Here is a 17,962-nt window from a genome sequence, read left to right as displayed (position 1 = left end):
CAACCTCATCTCTCACTGCCTGATGCAGGGAAAAGCTTAAATGATGAGAGTAATCAGGGGCCCAGGAAGAATATACTGAGTGAGAAAAGAAGCCATGGACACAGCCCTAGGAAATCACCAGCACTTAAGGGGAAGGTGAACAGAGAAGAGCCAAAAAAGGTCAGTGACAAGGAAGAACCAAGACATAGAATGTTTCAAAGCTGGCAGAAGAGGTAATTTTAGAAGAGGTAGTCAACCTTGTAAGTGCTGCTAATATATTAGGACTGCTGTCTTTAGCACTCTGGCAGTTTATACTGAAGAGAGGGGAAAGAGATACAGAAGTCAGCAGAGACACCTCTTTCAAGAAGCCTGGTGGTAAAATGCCTGGTATGTTGCAGGTGTTCAATAAATATTTATATGCGGAATGAAAAGAAAGGAATACAGAGTTTTAGGGTAGCAGAAGCTTCAGTGAAGCTGGGAAACTATGGAAAAGAGCTTTTGGGAAGGGAGTGATCCAGAAAAGGAGGTCAGCACTTGGAGCGCAGAGTTGTGACAGGGCCTGGAGCCACTGGCACCACACCCGCCAGTACAGATCTGCTGGATGAGGTGGTGAGGACACGCAGGGCTGTTCCTACCAGCCTGCCCTTCCACTGGACTGAATTGAGCAGCAGCACTGTGTTTCTGATCACACCTCAGTGAAACCAGTCACAAAAGAGGACTTACAGAACTGCTTCAACAACTGGCAAAACAGCAGGGGAGATAGCTCAGTGACATAAGCACCTGCCTGGCAAGTGCAAAGTCCCAAGTTCTGATCCCTGGTACCAAAAAACCCCAAACAAACTGGAAAAACAATGGGATAAATGTGCAGCAAAGGAGAGTATTTTGAGAAGGATTAACAGCAACATATATTTTCCTATATTCTTTATAAATTTAAACATTAACCATATATTTTAATCACACCTTGTATCGAACACATATGTAGATCACATGAAAATGTAGACTATATATTTTAAGGTCTTTAGTGAATAAAGGCATGAAGAAAGGGAACAACAAAACTGCATTTTTACCTTCATTGTATATGGCCTCTTTTGTTGGATAATACTCATTATCATTCTGAGTTGGTGAGAGTGTGGATTTCCCACCTCAGGCAGCAATGCCTAAATTTAAGAAAATGGGAGATTCAGTTCAGTTTAAAATATTTAGACTGAAGTAGCAATCGGACATTAGAATGTTAAGAACATTCATTTATTACCATCTAGAATACTGGCTTAGCTCATTTACCTAAAAACTCAAAATGTAGAAAAAATATCTAAAAATTACTCATTTTTTGACATCCATTCTCACCAATAATCTGTGTTCTGCAAATAAAAATGTTTGTCTGAAATTTGACACATGTACATCACTGAAATGACACAACTGGAAAGTTTTATACAAAGCGGATCTTTGGACCATTTTCCATGATTACTCCATCTTTAAGATTTGTATTCTCAGGCTGAGTTGTGAGAGCAAGGAATATACTTTCCTCCATCTGTTACATTACCATGTTTGGAAAATGCTATCCAAGTACCACTGTGCCAACATTAAACAAACTACCAAATGCTCATTTGTAAAGGGGAATGTGCTCTCTTCGATTTCCTTGAAATCTGGCTAGTAGTTTACAAAGCGGTCCAGCTGCATATGGCTTGCAGGAGATGTGCAGGATCTGAACTTACCTTTCCTTAATTAGTATGAATAAAACACTAATGCGTACTGCTCAAAAAGAAGATGCTAAGATTCAGCACATCATCTATGAGTCCATGCTGGGCAGCCAAGTTAGAATGTCTTACTGTACTAACTCAAGTCTTAGGAAAAGACAATCCTAATGCATTTCACAGGTATTGGTAAGAAAAGCAGGGTAGTCACATTTTGTCCTCTTTGATATTGAGGCAAGTTCTTTAATCCAACAAATAATAAATTGAGTTTTTAATTTTCCTTTCCTCTTTCTTTTTTCTTTCTTTCTTTCTTTCTGAACTGGGAATTGAGCTCAGGCCCATTTCTTTCATTTTTTTGAGGAACATAAATAAGAGTTTGTGTTGATACAAGCACAAACCTTCCAGTCTACTGCTTGGTGGTAAACAGACTGCTATTTTGCATCTATGTTCAGTTCTGCAAATATATATTCAACATGTACTATGTATATTATATTATGATACAAAAGGACACTTCCTTAAATTTTATATAAACATTCTCTCATTCAGTTTCCTTACTGAATTTTATTTGTAATCTTTTAAACATTAATTTATAATCATGCCTTAACTTTGACCAGGTGCATACATCTTACTGTTTCAAAGCTGCTTAATTTTAAAAATAGTCTCTTAATGCGACATAGACACCCTTATTTACTTTAAAAGTGGACTTTTGACATTCATAATTGATACACAGCTTTCTAAACTGACCACTCATAGGCTTAAAATGTTTTCCTCTTCCTTCACAAGATGCTGTAGAACCTTATGTTACACATTCATACCAGGAATTAGCTACAGCATCTAGACTGAAGCTACCCCGCCATAACTTAAGTAAGGCCTTAGGGAAACCTTACTGTAGATTCCCAAGGAATCGGCCTTCAAGCAGAGGAAGACCATTACCATCACGGTACTGGTGCCCATACAATAATGACCTACAAGTGGTCAACAGAAGTTGACCTTCAACAGAATTATAATTGCCAAGTTTTCCTAGTGTACTTTAAAATTAGACATTTGTATTCATTTCCACATCAAACTCACACTTTCATCTATTGTGATCGCAAGAGAAAGGTATATAGCCTGCTTTTGTAAGATTATTTTGTAATTTTTCAATCTGATTTAGTCTGGAGTCAAAGACCTAAGAAAGATTTCTCCATTCTTTTGGGTATACAGCTCTGCACCAAGGATAAGTCCTGGGGTTAAAAATCTAAATCCAGTTCCCACCTCTACCACCTGCTACCTGAAGGAACCTGCCCCTGAGCCTTAATTAGTTCATCTGTAAAACACTGAGGCAATGTCCATGTCATGATTTGAGAATGAATTAAAATGGTGTATTAGTATTTAGAGCACAGTGACTGACACATAAATAATTGTCAGCAATTTTTATTCAAGTCAGGTGTTTTGGTCAATACTGTATGAAAAGAATTTTATAGCATATAAATATGATTTTCTCTTGTTCTTATATATATTTTTTCTTCTTTGTAATATAAGATTGCCATGAAATGTATTCAATTACCATAATTCAGTGAAAACACACTTACTATATCTGTGTTGATATGTTGAAAGGATGGCACATTAAATATGCCTTGGATCAGTTCTGGGGGGCTACTCACTCCCAGCCACAGGAACATGTGCAGACCATTAGCGAGGAGGAATATGCCTTCTTCGGAAAGGCGAGACTCAGAGCAGCGGACAGCAGCAGGCAGTGTGGTGCTCTTCACGTCTAGTGTGTGCTGTGCAGGCAAAGGGGGGAGTCAGAAACTGCTTCTCTCCCTCCTTTCTTCCTTTCCCATTCCTTTTGTCTTTGTCCCCTTCCTCTCATTTCTCTTCCCTCTCCCTTCAAGTGCATATTTAATGAATGCTTACTGTGTGCCACGCATCGTTATATTTATTAGATACAAATCTCCGAGCCTTGTGCAACTGGTGGTTTTGGGGAGGGAAGAAGGAGTAGAACAGAGTAAAATACATAGAATTGTAGATGGTACTAGGAGCTATGAAGAAACACTTGGGAAACTGTGTCAGGAGGTCATCGTGAGTTCAAGGCCAGCTTGGGCTACATAATGAGTTCAAGACCAGCCTGAACTAAGTAGCTAATGGCCCCACCCCCATTAAGAAGAGCCATGATGGGTAGAAAAAAAAAATGAGAGGGAATGTATCTGTGGTGGGGGAGTGGTGTGAGTGGGGGACTGGTGTGGGATTTTTAACTGGCATAGTCCAGGAAGGCTGGGTGGAAAGGTAACCTTCAAGGGAAGACCTGAGGAGGAGAGAAAATGAGCTGTGTGGATCTGTGGGGAAAAGCATTCCACATGAAAGACAGTGAAGGTGGAAAGAAGCTAGCAGCCAGGGGAAGGCATTTCAAGAGTAGTGCACAGGATCAACACTGTGACAGGTAAGCAAAGAGGACAGACCTTGAAGCACACATACAGAAATAATACAGAAGGGAGGCCTGACAGCCGCCTATTGGGATTTCACAGGAGGTGATCACTGGTGGCCTTCCCAAAGAATTTCAGTGGGGTAGTGATGTTCTTATCCTTTATTTCATTTTATTTTTTGGCAGAACCGGGGATTGAACTCAGGCCCTTGCGCTTGCCAGGAAAGCGCTTATTCCACTGAGCCATCTCCCCAGCCCCTGTTCCTATCCTTTAGAGTTCTGATTTCACTGGCCTACAAACTGTTGGCGATCTAATTTTACCTGAAATCAATCACTTGTAATAATGTACTTCTAACCTTCATGTTGATTGAAAATAACTTTTTGATTTCCATCCTAAATTAAGACTACCAATACGTGTCCCACACTTCCTAAGAACCTGAGGAGGACTTTGCATCCATCCACATGGCCTTGCTCACTCCTGCCCTCAGCTGTAACCTGTCAAGTCCCAGGGAGGAAGAGCCTGGCCACAGAGCACAGGGGCCCTCAAGGCATCAAGAATCGACTTCAACAAAGTAGGGCACATTGCCCCTCTGTGAGGAAAAGGGTGGCCAATTTTCTTGTACAGGGTAGCTATCCTTAAATAGAAACCCTGACTACACTTAAAGTAAGGCTAACTATAGCCAAAGTGGTTAAATGTGGTGACTGGAAGGCATTATTTTCCTGTATAAACAGGCAAACACGTGTGTGCAAGTGAGAGCCCATACACACATACGCTGTTTTCAATGCTATAGAGTTAGTTCATCAACAAATGAAGCTTGGTTGCTCCAGCTGGTGTGCACACTTCTCAGTGCATCTACATAATTAAAGAGTACCAATTTGGGAATGAGGAAAGGGAAGCGATCCTCCCCACAGTTCATCAGAGCAGGAGCTCATGATTTGCTCTCCCCACCACTCTGACTGCAGGTTAGAGCACATACAACTTGTTCAGGGAGCTGGGCTCTAAATCCCACGCTACATATTTTGAAGGCATTTACCACTATTAATTTTTTAAGAACAAAGAGTTTAAGCTCAAATGCCCATCAACTGATGAATGGACAGAAATGTGGTTCTTTTATACAATGGTGTACTACTCAGCCAAAAAGCAGCATAAGCTTGAGACATTTCTAGGTAAATGGATGGAACTCAAGACCATACTCTTAAGTAAAATAAATTGGGCACACATATAAATACCACATTGTTTCTCCAGTGTGAGAAACCAATATGTAAATAAGGACCAAATTTATAATAAGACGTGAATTAGGTAAAGAAATGTTCAAATAGGAAGAGGAACTAGGAAGGGGGAGAGGGAAAGGAAGGAAGGGAAAGAAAAAATGAGAAAAGAAGGGAAAAAAGTAAACAAACAAAGCTTTTGTAAATAACAAGGGGAAGAAGGACTGAAGGGAGGGTAGAGGAATGGGAAAACTCAAGGTATATCATGTACAGGTACAAATACCCTGTGGCAAATGTGATCATTATGTATATCTAACACGCATTAACAACATTCATAAAAATAGGTTAGCCATGACATGCAGGAAAGGACAGAACAGGGCCCAGCCACCTCCCAGCCCTCAGAAACGCTCACTATTGGCAGGAGCTGTGGATAGAAGAAGAGCTGCGAGTCGGCCACACTCATCGTCATGACCAGCTGCCTCTGGTACGTCCGCTCATCTGTGGAGATCTCTGGTCTACTGAGCAGCACACAGTTTTTTAATAAACAGTTCATGTACACAGGCAATATTTTCATGGAATCTGGAAGAATAAGCTGAAAAAGAAAGGTATTTGTTTTATATGCTTAAGCTTTATTGAGAAAGATCCCTTAAGGGTTTTTTTGTTCATTTGTTTTTATTTTAATGTATTTGGTACAGGATCTTGCTATGCAGCTCAGACTTACAGTGATCCTCCTGTTTTCAGCCTCCCTAGTACTAGGATTACAGGCGTGCGCCACCATGCCCAGTCTTGGTGGCAGGCTCAGTGTGCCCAGGACGGGATTGGAGCAGAATGTACTGGGAAGTGAACCTGGATCCTTGTGCTTGCTTAGGCAGGCACTTAGACCTCTGAGCTATCTCCACGGCCTGATCCTCTAAGCTTTATCTATAAATATCATTTGCTTTTGAAGTTGTGAGGGTGTGTACGCTGCTCTCCATCCCTACTTTGGCTCACACGTCCTCATTCAACAGCCTAAATGCACAGCCCACATGACACACTACAGTACAACACAATGAGTGATTCTGAAAGGCAACTTGAAAGCTTAGAACATTCTAGACAAAAGCCTGTATTATCGAATCTTTGATCAAGTCTATGTCAGAAGAATTGCTAATAATCAGATTGGAGCATCACCTCCTTCCTTTTAAGAGCAACTTTGAACAGCACAGAAAAGAAAATACCCTCATAAATACACACAAAATATAATGATAATTTGCAAACAGATTTCTGAGGTATCTGCTGTATAAATGTATGATTTCTTTTTATCTATACATTTCAGTGATGAAAAAAGATGAACACTTAGACACTATACTAAGAAGAAAATTTACTTCAGGGCTCTGTTGGATTTATTATTATCTTAACATCACAGGTCTTTTATCATGACATAAGTATAAAGTTTGGATAAGACACAGCTTGCTAACTGATGTTTGTAAGCAAATGTCAGAAATATTCTACTTTGCAATTTATTTCTCAAATTTTTTTAAATTTTTTTTATTTGTGTGTGTGTGTGTGTGTGTGTGTGGCCAGCTCAGCCCACCAGGGGGCGGGGCTGGCTGGCATGTGGTGCTGGGGGATTGTACTGTGGTCCCTGTGCTTTGCTAAGCTTGTTCTAAGTAGGTGCTTTAGACCACTGAGCCATCTCACCAGCCCTTCAATTTTTAATTTTTTAAAGAATAGTTAAATATATTTCCTCATAAAAGAAAAGTTCCTTCTAATTGTAATTTTTCTCTAACATGAAACATTTTCATTTGCCTATATTTAGTACTGGATCAATTTCTCATCCAATGACAACTACAATCCAAAGTGGGGATCAAATTAAAGACATGTAATGATGCCCTGGATCCTCCATGATTAACTTATTCTTGGACAGGAAAGCTATGAGGAAGATGCAGAAATTCATGTCTTGAATTGGGGAAAGTCTTTGTTTTGAAATGGCAGTAATAATGAAGAGCAACAACAAAACTCTCACCTTGAAGCTATAGTCTTTTAACTTGCCTCTTGAGGTCACTATAATCCCAAATAAGCTCACAACTTCGAGCTATTAGATTTAATGTAAATAACTAACCCTCTCTGTAGAAGCCTAATTGTGTTTTACTGCTGTTTCAAAGCAGGTCATAACCTAGATCTACCACAAGCTCCTCAGAGTGGTACGTCACTGAATTGCTTACCCTACATGCCCTCTCTTGCTCCCCCAAGTACCGACCCAGGCACACCAGTGGGAGCAGCTCTGCTGAGCCCTAGTATCACAGGATCAAAGCATACAGCTCCTGAATGGCCTAGCTTGAGTCAAGGAAACTGGACTTTAAGGTAAAATAGTGGTAGTCTTTTAGGATTTCCCCACAGAGATTATATTCCATAAGTAAGCTCTAGGAAGGTACTGAGTTTGTAGTTACATTTTCTAAAGTGAAATTGGTTCCAAGTATTCTGTGTTTTCAGTTCTTGATATTTTAATGTATTATTATTTCTACCTGCTTTATAAGCTCTGAATTTTCTAGATTCCACAATGGTATCTAAATTATATCATTTATGGGACCAGGGAGATGGCTCAGTGGAATAAGCACTTCCCTGGCAAACACAAAGGCCTGAGTTCAATCCCTGGTTCCACAGGAAAAAAAAAAAAAAAAAAAAAATAAATAAAATTAAAAAATAAATAAATTACATCATTAAAAAAATATCTTTGGTTGAAGGACGCACTTGAAATGTGCTAATGGAGAAAAAAACTTTAGTAAAAGAAGAGAAATAATCTTGATCTAGCCATCCAGAAAAACTTCCATCATGTTTTTCCTTGAGAAGAATTAAAACATGCACAAACAGCATACTTGTAGAGACAAGTATCTGAACTTTTAACTCTGAACCAGAATTAACGGATAGATTTTACTGCTTTCCCCTCCACTAAATAAGCAACAGAGTTGCTCTTCACTTACGGGTTTTGAGTCCAATCATTTTAACATAAGCAAATAAACTTCCAGAGAAGATACTAATTTAACTACTTCTTCTAAAGGGTGAGACACTCCAGAGACAGGATAACATCTCCCAGAGCTTGAAGGCAAATTATAAAATGGGGATGCCAAGTGTTATGATTGGCTGCTATTCAGCCTGGTCTCTGGGTGCGGCTGGTGGGCTGTGTAGTTTAAAGAGGTCCACTGTATGACAGTACTGACATTGACAACTGAATACAGTGCTCATACAGAAGAGAAAGAATGGAAGACAAATCACTTTGAATAGCACAGAAAGGAACATTTATAAGAAGCCCAATTAAAGAAATGTCTTTGTTTTAGTTTTTTTTTTTTTCCAAGCTTGTGAATTTGATCCCCAAATTTATCTGACTTGTATTTCCTGCTGAAGGCTTCCTTGTAGGGGCATTCCAGATGTCTTCTCAGTAATTGTTCTGACAATGAATGGACTGGAAAAGTTTTTCATTGACTGTTCACCATGTTCTCTTTCAATCAAAGTCCAATACTCAGCTTTTCTATACATAATTATGAAAATACTATTTTTTATGTAAAAAAGGACATGAAAGGAAAAGAAATGTAAACATAAATGTAAGCTTCGGGTTTTACTCTGTTTAACAGAAGCCTAAATGAGACTCATTTAAAGAATTTTCTAAAATTTCAAATCACTAGGTGATGGCCAGAAGCAATTCTTTCAAACCTCTTCATACTTATTCATAGCTTTAAAATATGAAGCCTTCCAGTATTTATATTAATGTTCATAAAATATAATGTTATTGTTGCCATTAGCTCATGTAACACTGTTACTATGCCTAAAATGTGTCTAAACATATACATTTCACAACAAAATATCTATAATTATTTACAAAAGAGAATTCTGTCTCAACACTTCTCCCTTATAACACACTTTTGTTTAAACAGAATTTAATGACTGGCAACTGAATATGTATACATGTTTCTGGCTCAGGCACTTTGTAAAAGCCAGTTTTTTTTAACACCAGCTATAAAACATCACAGCTTCTTCAAAGCTATGTTCTCGTCTTCTTGGCTGTACAGTTAGCTGGACAGCAGCGGAGTACCCTCGGCCTCACTAGCTCTGTGCCGAAGGAACACGCTTTTTCAACACCAACTACTGCACATAGCTCACCTGGCTTGCGGCAGATGGACTCGCGCAGTTCTTGCGGTAGCATGCCAACATGTGGGCAGTCTGATTAACCAGAATTTCCCGGATGACCTTCAAAGGCTGGTGTAAAACTGCTTTAAAGGCTGTGTGCACAAAACCATTAGAAAAATGAACATCAAAAATTTAAAAACTGATCTCAAGTAAGAAAAAAAGAACAAATTACTACTACATTCAAGATACCCAAACAGAACAGTAATAATTAAAAGTGTTAAAGTAATTTGCTAGTGGTCCACTATTAACAAAATATAACAGTGGATAAAATGGCCCACTTACAGTAAAAGGCCATACTGGCCAAGATTTATCTTAATGGTATTAGAAAAAGTATTGTAAGCACAGAGAAAAGAAAAATCAATTTGTTGTTTTCTGATGTCCTGGATTCCTATGGGCTGAACTAATATTTCATCCATATTTTTGTGTAAGATCTCAGATAGAAAGCAAAAAAGATTTCTGCCATGGGGCTCACCCTATTTCACTTCTACCGAGGTACAGGTCATTGAAGTCAATCCAAGGTCACGGACAGTTTCCTGGCATTTTCCACACGGGCCAAAGGGCACACTCCTGTACCATAATAAAGGCTTAACAGTGCCTTCCTGAATTTCAACTCCAACTCTCCACTAGGACAGACTGTACAGTCTGGCCCTGAACTGAGTTATTCTTACTGATCTAGAGTTCAGAGATTCTAAAGCACCAGAGTACTTTTCAGACACCGACTCAATTAACCAACAGGTCTTGACTGAATTTAAACTAAGTTACAGGCTTAGCAAAGTATTACCTGACTTGGCAAAGAAGTTGATCAGGGCATCTGTCTCACAGCTCTTATAAAGGTCAGCTAACTGGGAGCTGCAGTTCAAGCCAAGATTGTGAATCCGAAGTCTTCTTTGGCCACTGATGGTCGTGTAAAGCACAGCACACTGCAAGGACAGTGAGGTCATGTGTTTTTCTGGTTAACACCAATGCCATATGCACCAAGGTAGCCTAGTCTTATTTGCATTTCTCCAAACAGTATGTACAGATAAAGAATCTCTAATTTTTCTATATGCTTTTTCTATCATTTATTATCACTAAAGACTGAGCAATAACAGGGGATGCTGATCACTTCACTGGTTGGGTTTCAATGTAGCATTTCACTGTACTCATTACTGGGCTACTCACATATGAATATCTGTTCATATTTTTGCAGTTTCACTTACCTCAGATTTTACTATTAAAGATCAAGGTCTAGAAATAATACCTTCATGTACTCAAGGCCCATTTTCCTTAAAAACATATGACTAGGCTTATCAAGATACTTATGAGGTCTTATGTCAACCGCATGAACATTAAAGAATATAGAGACCTATTACCTCAAATGCCAGTGGCTAGAATATACACATTAAAATCTTTCCTCAGCTTACTGCCAGCCTCTCTCTACCCCCTAATGTGATGCTGTTACAATTTAAATCTGATGCCTCCCCCAAGCCTCTCATGTTCAGGATGACTGGATCATGGGGCACTGTACCATCACTGCATCAACCCACTGCAGAATCCAAGGCTGCAGGTGGTTAGGATGTGGGGTCTGGTTGACAGGGGAGTCACTGAGGGCATGGCCTGAGGTCTCCCTCCTAGACTCCCCCTTCACTCTCTGTTTTCCAGACACCGTGCCATGAACAGCCTTTCTCTGCCAGACTCTTCTATCATGACCCTTCTGCCTCAGAGTCAGCTATGGATGGAGGCTTCTAAAATTGATGAGGCAAAATAAGCCTCTCCTCTTTTAAGTTGTGTGTCGGGTATGGCAACCCAGCAATAACAAAGTGACTAAGACAGCTGCTGATGTCTGAAAACTATGATCATTAGACACATGTGTTATTATTTTAATTGAAACATGGCTTCTTGTTAATTTTATTCATTATGAAGCAAAATCTTATTCCACTTGTTTATGATATGATAAACTACTCCATATGGTGTTATGGCTGAATTGTGACACTCCAGAGTTCATGCTGAAATTCTAACTCCCCCCTCAGTACCTCAGGATATAACTAAAAGCAAGTATTTAAAAGCAAGCTCTTTAAAGAAATAATAATTAAAATGAGGTCACTGGGATCTCGTTAGGAGAGGAAGACTTTTGGACTCAGACATGTAATAGTGGAAGACCATGTGAAGACACGAAGAGAAAAATATCTATCGGCTGAGACCCTAGAACAGGTTTTTCCCTCATGACCTCCAGAAGCCTTAGTCTTGGACTTCTGGCTCCACAACTGTTAGAAAATGAAGTTCCACTGTTGAAACTGTCCAGCACTCATTACAGTACCCTTAGCAAACAAACGCACATGTGGCAAGAACAAATGTTCACTGAAATAAATAAACCAATATGGGAAACCTGCTTTCTGATGTCCATGATACTCAACACAAGCTTGCTAGGTTCACAAGCAGTGACATCACTGTCACAGCACTTGGGTGGCACAGCTGCACTGGCTACAGGGAAGCTACACACCGAAGTGCTCTGGTCAGTGACTTCTGTTTTTGGAGAAAGACTTGATTTTTTTTTTTTTTTTAATGTAGAGATTCATACATGTGGTAGCATTGTTTCAGACTCCTCACTGATCACTGTGAGAACCTAAAAAGCAAAAGACGACAATATGAGATCACCTGGATGAGGGCGCCACTGTCTTCACTCAGCTTGTCGTCATGCTTGAATTCCACAGTCACGGCCTTGTCGCAGTCAACGGCAGCCATTTCCACGTCAGTGGTGTTGTTCATGAAAACTCCACCAAAGAAATCAGTGGCTCGGAAGCCTAAAGAAAAGGAGAAAGGGGAATTTTTCTTCTCCATTTTTTTTTTTTTTTTTTTTTTTGTGGAACCGGGGATTGAACTCAGGCCCTTGCACTTGCCAGGGAAGCGCTTAGTCCACTGAGCCATCTCCCCGGCCCCTCTTCTCCATATTTTGCTCTTTCTTTCTTGTCCTGTTATTTAATTTAAAGACAAAAAAAGTACAAAAATAGACCTGAAAATGGTATACATGATAATTACCTGTGCTGGTACGAACTCTCATAATAGCATCAAAGCCTATTTTCTTTCCAATGTCATTTCTGAGGTCGTTCAAAAATTGTCGGCTATCCAAATGCATCTAAAAAACAAAGTCTGATCAGTGCCCACCAGGTGGCAGCAGAGGACTTACATTAACAATTCTTTCTTTCTTTCTTTAATTTTATTTTTTTATGGAACCAGGGATTGAACTCAGGCCCTTGTGCTTGCCAGGAAAGCGCTTAGTCTACTGAGCCATCTCCCAGGCCCCAACAATTCTTATTTTTAAACCTGACCAAAAAAAAATCATTATTTTTTAATCTCAAAAAATTATGTGCATTTCTTTGGTTAAGTAAAATACAGGATCTTTGGACAGTGATTCTTAAATTTCCAAATGAAACATCCCTTTTATTTTCTTACATTTTTGTAATCTTTGAAGAGTTCTCAGCTGCTAATTTTACTTTGCAAATATGAAAACTGAATATAAATAATCACCTCAGGGGCTTAGTGTACGAGACAAGACAAAGACCCAAATAACTCACTTAACAAAACTAAGGAAAGACCCTGAAACTCCATGTCTTTTTACCTGACCACATTCAGAAATGACAATTCACACAGTAGTAAAAGCCCTGTCTCTCAGCCTTGTTAGCTACTCTGCCATCACTGTATTTCTGAAAGCTGCTCACAACCCACAAGTGAGCAACGTTAATATAGTATGCCTTGCTCAGAGAATTCACCTGAGAGGGAACCCACTGCTGAGGAAGAGTTTCCGAAAATGCTTGTAAGATCTTGTCAAGAAGTCTTTTTTTCTTTCTGGTGGTATTAGAGACTGAACCCACCATCTATAACCCAGCCTTTTTTTATTCTACTTTTTATATTTAGGACTGGGTTTTGCTAATTTGCTCAGTCTAGGCTTGAACTTGGATCCTCCTGCTTCAGCCTGCTAGAGTACTAGGATACAGGTATGCTCCGCCATATTTAACTTGGAAAGCTCTTTAAGGAATCCATAGGAAAGAGGCAGACAGACACACATTCCTGCCCGTCTCCCAAACACAAGGGGAAAGAAGGAAGAAACAAAACAAGGAACCACAACTGTCTTTGTAATAAACTTCAATTGTGTACATCCAACTGAATACCTATAAAACTTTTGGCCATCACTTTTTCATTTCTTCCTTGCAATATCACTGACAAGACAGTATTAAAATTTCCATTTTTGAAGCAAAGAAATGTTATAGTAGGATTCAGTCTTACAACAGTGTGCAGTAGATGCAAATAGACGAGTAGCAGCACAGCCAAAATTAACACTCTGAATCCTCTTGTATTATAAAATATTTCACTCCTTGTTTACATCTTAGGGAGCTTTCTTCTGTTGGATTATAGTAGGACTACTTTTTAGGACCCCCTAAAGAATCAATAATAATCACTGAAGTTGAGCTCCAATTCACTTATCACAATGGAAACCACACAAGGTTAACTTGTAGTTCAAAAACTTGCAAATTTGCTTCCCTGACTGGGAAAGCAGCTAACACTGGTCAGCCTGGGAGGCTCCTCTGCACCTCAGTATCCAGGAATTGGGCAGGACAAGGAAAACATGAAATTCTGCGATTACGAAGAGCGTCTTTTCTAGCATACCTAAGAAGACATGGATTTATCAGGAAGTCTCCAAAATAGTTCTTAGAGCTTTCTTATAAAAATTAACTGATAATTAATAAGTTCCATTATGACATTGCCTTCTATGTGTATGTTATACTTTAAATCGCTTCTACCCTCCTTACTACCTTTCCTTGCCCCCCACTTTTAAAACTTGTTCATTTGGAACTTTGTTGGTTATTATCATTTTGTAAAAAGATCTTCTTCTTTCATCCAGGTAGATGAAACTGGCTTCAAACTTGTGATTCTCAGACTTCAGTCTCCAAAATGCTGGGATTACAGGCTTAAGGCACTGACCTGCACAATCATTTTTTGGTTTTGACAGTAGTAGACACTGAACCCAGCCTGCGCATGCTAGGTAAATTCTCTCCCACTGAGCTACACCCCTAGCCCAACTTTAAATCTGCTTTGAATGTATTTCATTTGAAATCGTTGGTCTTATTTTTTATTAGTTTATAATATAGGCAGATATAATTTTATCCATGAGAATTAAAGACAGATGATGGCCAACCATTAGTCATTTCTATTGAGTGAGTGCCCTCCCTACTCATGTTCCATTGTGGGTGCAACACAAGAGGCCCACCTGGACCTCCTCCTCCTCCTCCTCTCAGTGAGCAGGAACGACTCATCCAATTAGTAAGTTTGGGAAAAGGAAGCAGTGGGGCTGCCTGAACACTGCCTGCCCCTCCAGACAGTACATTTTCAGATATTGTGTGTAGAGTCATGAGACCACCCACCTTGTACCAGGCTGTCAGGTTCTGTTGGTGCCTGTCGGGTTCAGGGACAACACATTAGGTAGTCTACTTCCTACAGACTGAAGCTGTTAAGTACTGACATCCTGATCATCTCCTGGACCTCTCCACTCATTGAAATGTAAAACAGAGTGGTGTAATGAATTGTTCACCCCAAATCTGAACAACTTGAAACAAATGTGTAGCTACCTTTTCAAGCATTATGTTAAACCTACTTTATATATGCCTCTCTTAGGCAATGTGAACTCCCCTAAACACATATATGGTATAAGGCTTTCCAGCACTCTCGAATCTGCACTTGTCCAGTGCCCACAATAGGCCCATCCTTCTTAACCCATGATGTAAGCATCAAAAGTAAAACTGGGCAAAACTGAGAGAAACAAACAGCTGCCCTGTACCTGGAAATTGTTGTATTTGTAAAGAGTTCCTCCAGTGAGCTGAGGGACAAGCCCCAAAGATGCCACATCCACGTACTGGCTGGGGAAGAGGAAGACGGTCACGGAGCAGCCATGTGCCACACAGTCCTTGGCCAAGGAGTCATAGATGCTCGTTTGGGGCTGGAAAAGTATCTGAGGGGAAAAGTGCAAGAAAGAAAGAGTTACGAAGTATTTTCAGTTGAAAGGTGAAGTTGGGATCTGAGTTCTCATTGAATTTTAAAATAGAAAATGTATATATTTTCCAGTAAAGGGAACTGGGCTAAAGACACAGTCACATGCCCTGACTCCGAAGTGGTCCCAGTGACCACAGTGGAGCTGACACCACTACGCTGGCTCACAGATTCACAGGAGGCTCTCAGCGTGATGCCACGTGGCCATGCGTGGCCTGGGCCGTCCCCGACACCCCACTGTCCAAGGCCTGAGAAGAGGCACTCCCCAAGCCTCACGCCTCCCCGTATGCCTCAGGCCGCTGACTGCATGAGGGACCATGCTCCCCCTCTACACTCCTCCCTGCACCCCTCCTACTTTCTCTAATGGTCTCATCACTCAGCACCTCTCATACAGATTATATATTTTAAAATATGGCGCTCTGATTAATGTCAGTACTTCCAGTATCAGTTTCTTTAGGAATATGAAGTTTCTCTGGTGGCTTACAACCTAAAACATTCCTATAGAAGGTCATGCATACAATTAGATGTAGCTTCTCCCCTTCTTTCCTAAAAAAGCACACACTGACTTTATTTTCTCTTAGTGATGGATGGACAGACCCTTCAAAGAGTAATTATTTATGAAGTACCTTCTCCTTGTCTGTATTAATCAGTTTTTTGTCATCTCTGTTTTTTAGTTTCCCTGGTGCTTCAGCAGTTGGCAAGGAAGAATGGAAGATGTACAGCTTCCCAGGACATTCTGCTGCCTAAAATAACAAACAAACAGATCACAGAAAATGCCTGGGTGGGAAGGTCTTAAGGGAATAGGAAACATACTAAAATATGTAAGTTTTTCTATGAGCCAAGCACTAATTTAATCTTTGTAAAAAACCTTCATATTCTTGGGCAAGTGCTATTTTCTCCATTTTATAGGTTAGGAAACTGACGTATGTCAAAGAGATGCCTAAGGTTATGCAATTTTTAAGTGAAAGTAAATATGGGTTTGTAAAACACAATGCTTTAAAAAGGTGATGTGGTAGAGGAAAAACATTGTTTTGGAGTTTTTAATTTTTTTTTAATTTTTCTTTTGACACAGGGTCTCACTATGCAGCTCAGACTTGTAGTGATCCTCCTGTCTCAGCCTTCCAGCACTGGGATTTCAGGCATGCGCCACCATGCCCGTTTTGAGGCTGGCACAGCACACTGTCCTGGGTATCAAACTAGGGATCTTGTGCTTGCCAGGCAGGTGCTTAGACTGCCAAGCTAGCTCCCTAGCACCCCTCACCCTTTTTTTCATGCTGTAGTGAGCTGTTTGTAACACTGAAAGTGCTAAGTGATTTCCACCACTGGGTCCCTCAGGACCAGGCAGATTCCATAATGCAGAAATAGGTGACAGCATTCACAAAGTCATGATGCAACAGACATGTTTATTTCAAACCTTTAGTGAACATGGGTTGAAACTGAATTGTTTCAGGAAGAAGTACAGGAATATAGTGGCCTCCTGGCTACAGAGGACACCAGGATCTAGCCACCAGGCATAGTGACAAAAGGAAAATGTGTGCTCAAGAATGCACCTCTCCTGTCTCTGAGAAGCAGTAAAGAGAAGACTCAGCCCCCATGAAAGCCACTTCAGCATTAAGAATATTTAAAATCCTAGGAAAGGGACACAACAGTGACCTACCAAGCAAACAACACTGAAATTAAATACATTTCCACGTATCAGCCCCACCCCTACGTGGCTGTCTCTACTCACAGTGCACATGGCACAGCGCACAGCTCCAAAACGAGCTCCGTATTTCTGCTCAGGTATACCCTTTTCTCTTCTGAGACCCTAAGGGATAAAGTCCACAGTCCCTATTCGGGGAGAAGCAGGCAGGCTAGGAAGCAGCTGCTGCACCCAGTTCGCAGCCAGGCCCTTGTAAGTGGCTCCCTATTTAACTCTCATCACCTGGTGCAGTAGATACTCCCACTTGTGTTCTAAGGAGCCAAAACTCACCTGTATGCTTCAGTAACAAATCCAGCAATTAATACTCCAAAGCCCTCTGATGTCTAGTCTGAAATTATCTTTCCAGTCCAGCAGCCAACCTGGCCGCACCCTGCCACCTTTTGCACTGAACGTTTCAGCCATACACATTTCTTGCTTTCCTGGGACACACTGCATGCTCATATAGCTATGTCTTTGCATAGCTTCTCCAGCCTGGAACATCTCTCTCTTCTCTACCCAGGGCCGAAGTTTACAAAGACTGTGCTGATCAGTATATACAGTTAGTCAGGGTGAGAATCTTTCCAATTAACTGCTAGATTAAAAAATCTTCTGGAGATTCTCAGGACCATTGCCTTGCCCATCTTCTACATATAACTGTATGGCTTGTCACTGTCATGTTTCCTAGATCTTCTTCTTTCCCTCTCTTGATTAGTTAGTCCTCGAGTTCCTGCTTTCCTTTTACTTGTATTATATCTTTCTATTTGTATTTCTTCTTTTGAGTTCTTATACTAGGGAAACTATACAATATTTATACATGTATGTCTG

General features: G+C 40.3%; 1 protein-coding gene across 2 annotated transcripts in view; it reads right to left on the bottom strand.

The window, feature by feature from the left end:
• The window catches only part of Sec24d (SEC24 homolog D, COPII coat complex component), a 101,100-nt gene that overhangs the window by 3,511 nt on the left and 79,627 nt on the right, over nt 1–17,962 (bottom strand). For both annotated transcript variants that reach the window (XM_004644252.3, XM_004644253.3), the window contains exons 15-23: nt 16,083–16,199; nt 15,248–15,418; nt 12,454–12,550; nt 12,073–12,218; nt 10,220–10,358; nt 9,412–9,530; nt 5,693–5,872; nt 3,242–3,433; nt 1,047–1,136 (exon numbers count right to left, since the gene is read on the bottom strand). In XM_004644252.3, coding sequence (XP_004644309.1) covers nt 1,047–1,136; nt 3,242–3,433; nt 5,693–5,872; nt 9,412–9,530; nt 10,220–10,358; nt 12,073–12,218; nt 12,454–12,550; nt 15,248–15,418; nt 16,083–16,199 — 1,251 coding nt within the window. The remainder of the gene's footprint in view (nt 1–1,046; nt 1,137–3,241; nt 3,434–5,692; nt 5,873–9,411; nt 9,531–10,219; nt 10,359–12,072; nt 12,219–12,453; nt 12,551–15,247; nt 15,419–16,082; nt 16,200–17,962) is intronic.

This window comes from Octodon degus, unplaced genomic scaffold, assembly GCF_000260255.1.
Source record: "Octodon degus isolate 3935 unplaced genomic scaffold, OctDeg1.0 scaffold00196, whole genome shotgun sequence".
NCBI classification, from domain to species: domain Eukaryota; kingdom Metazoa; phylum Chordata; class Mammalia; order Rodentia; family Octodontidae; genus Octodon; species Octodon degus.
This window is presented reverse-complemented; position numbering and strand designations above follow the sequence as displayed.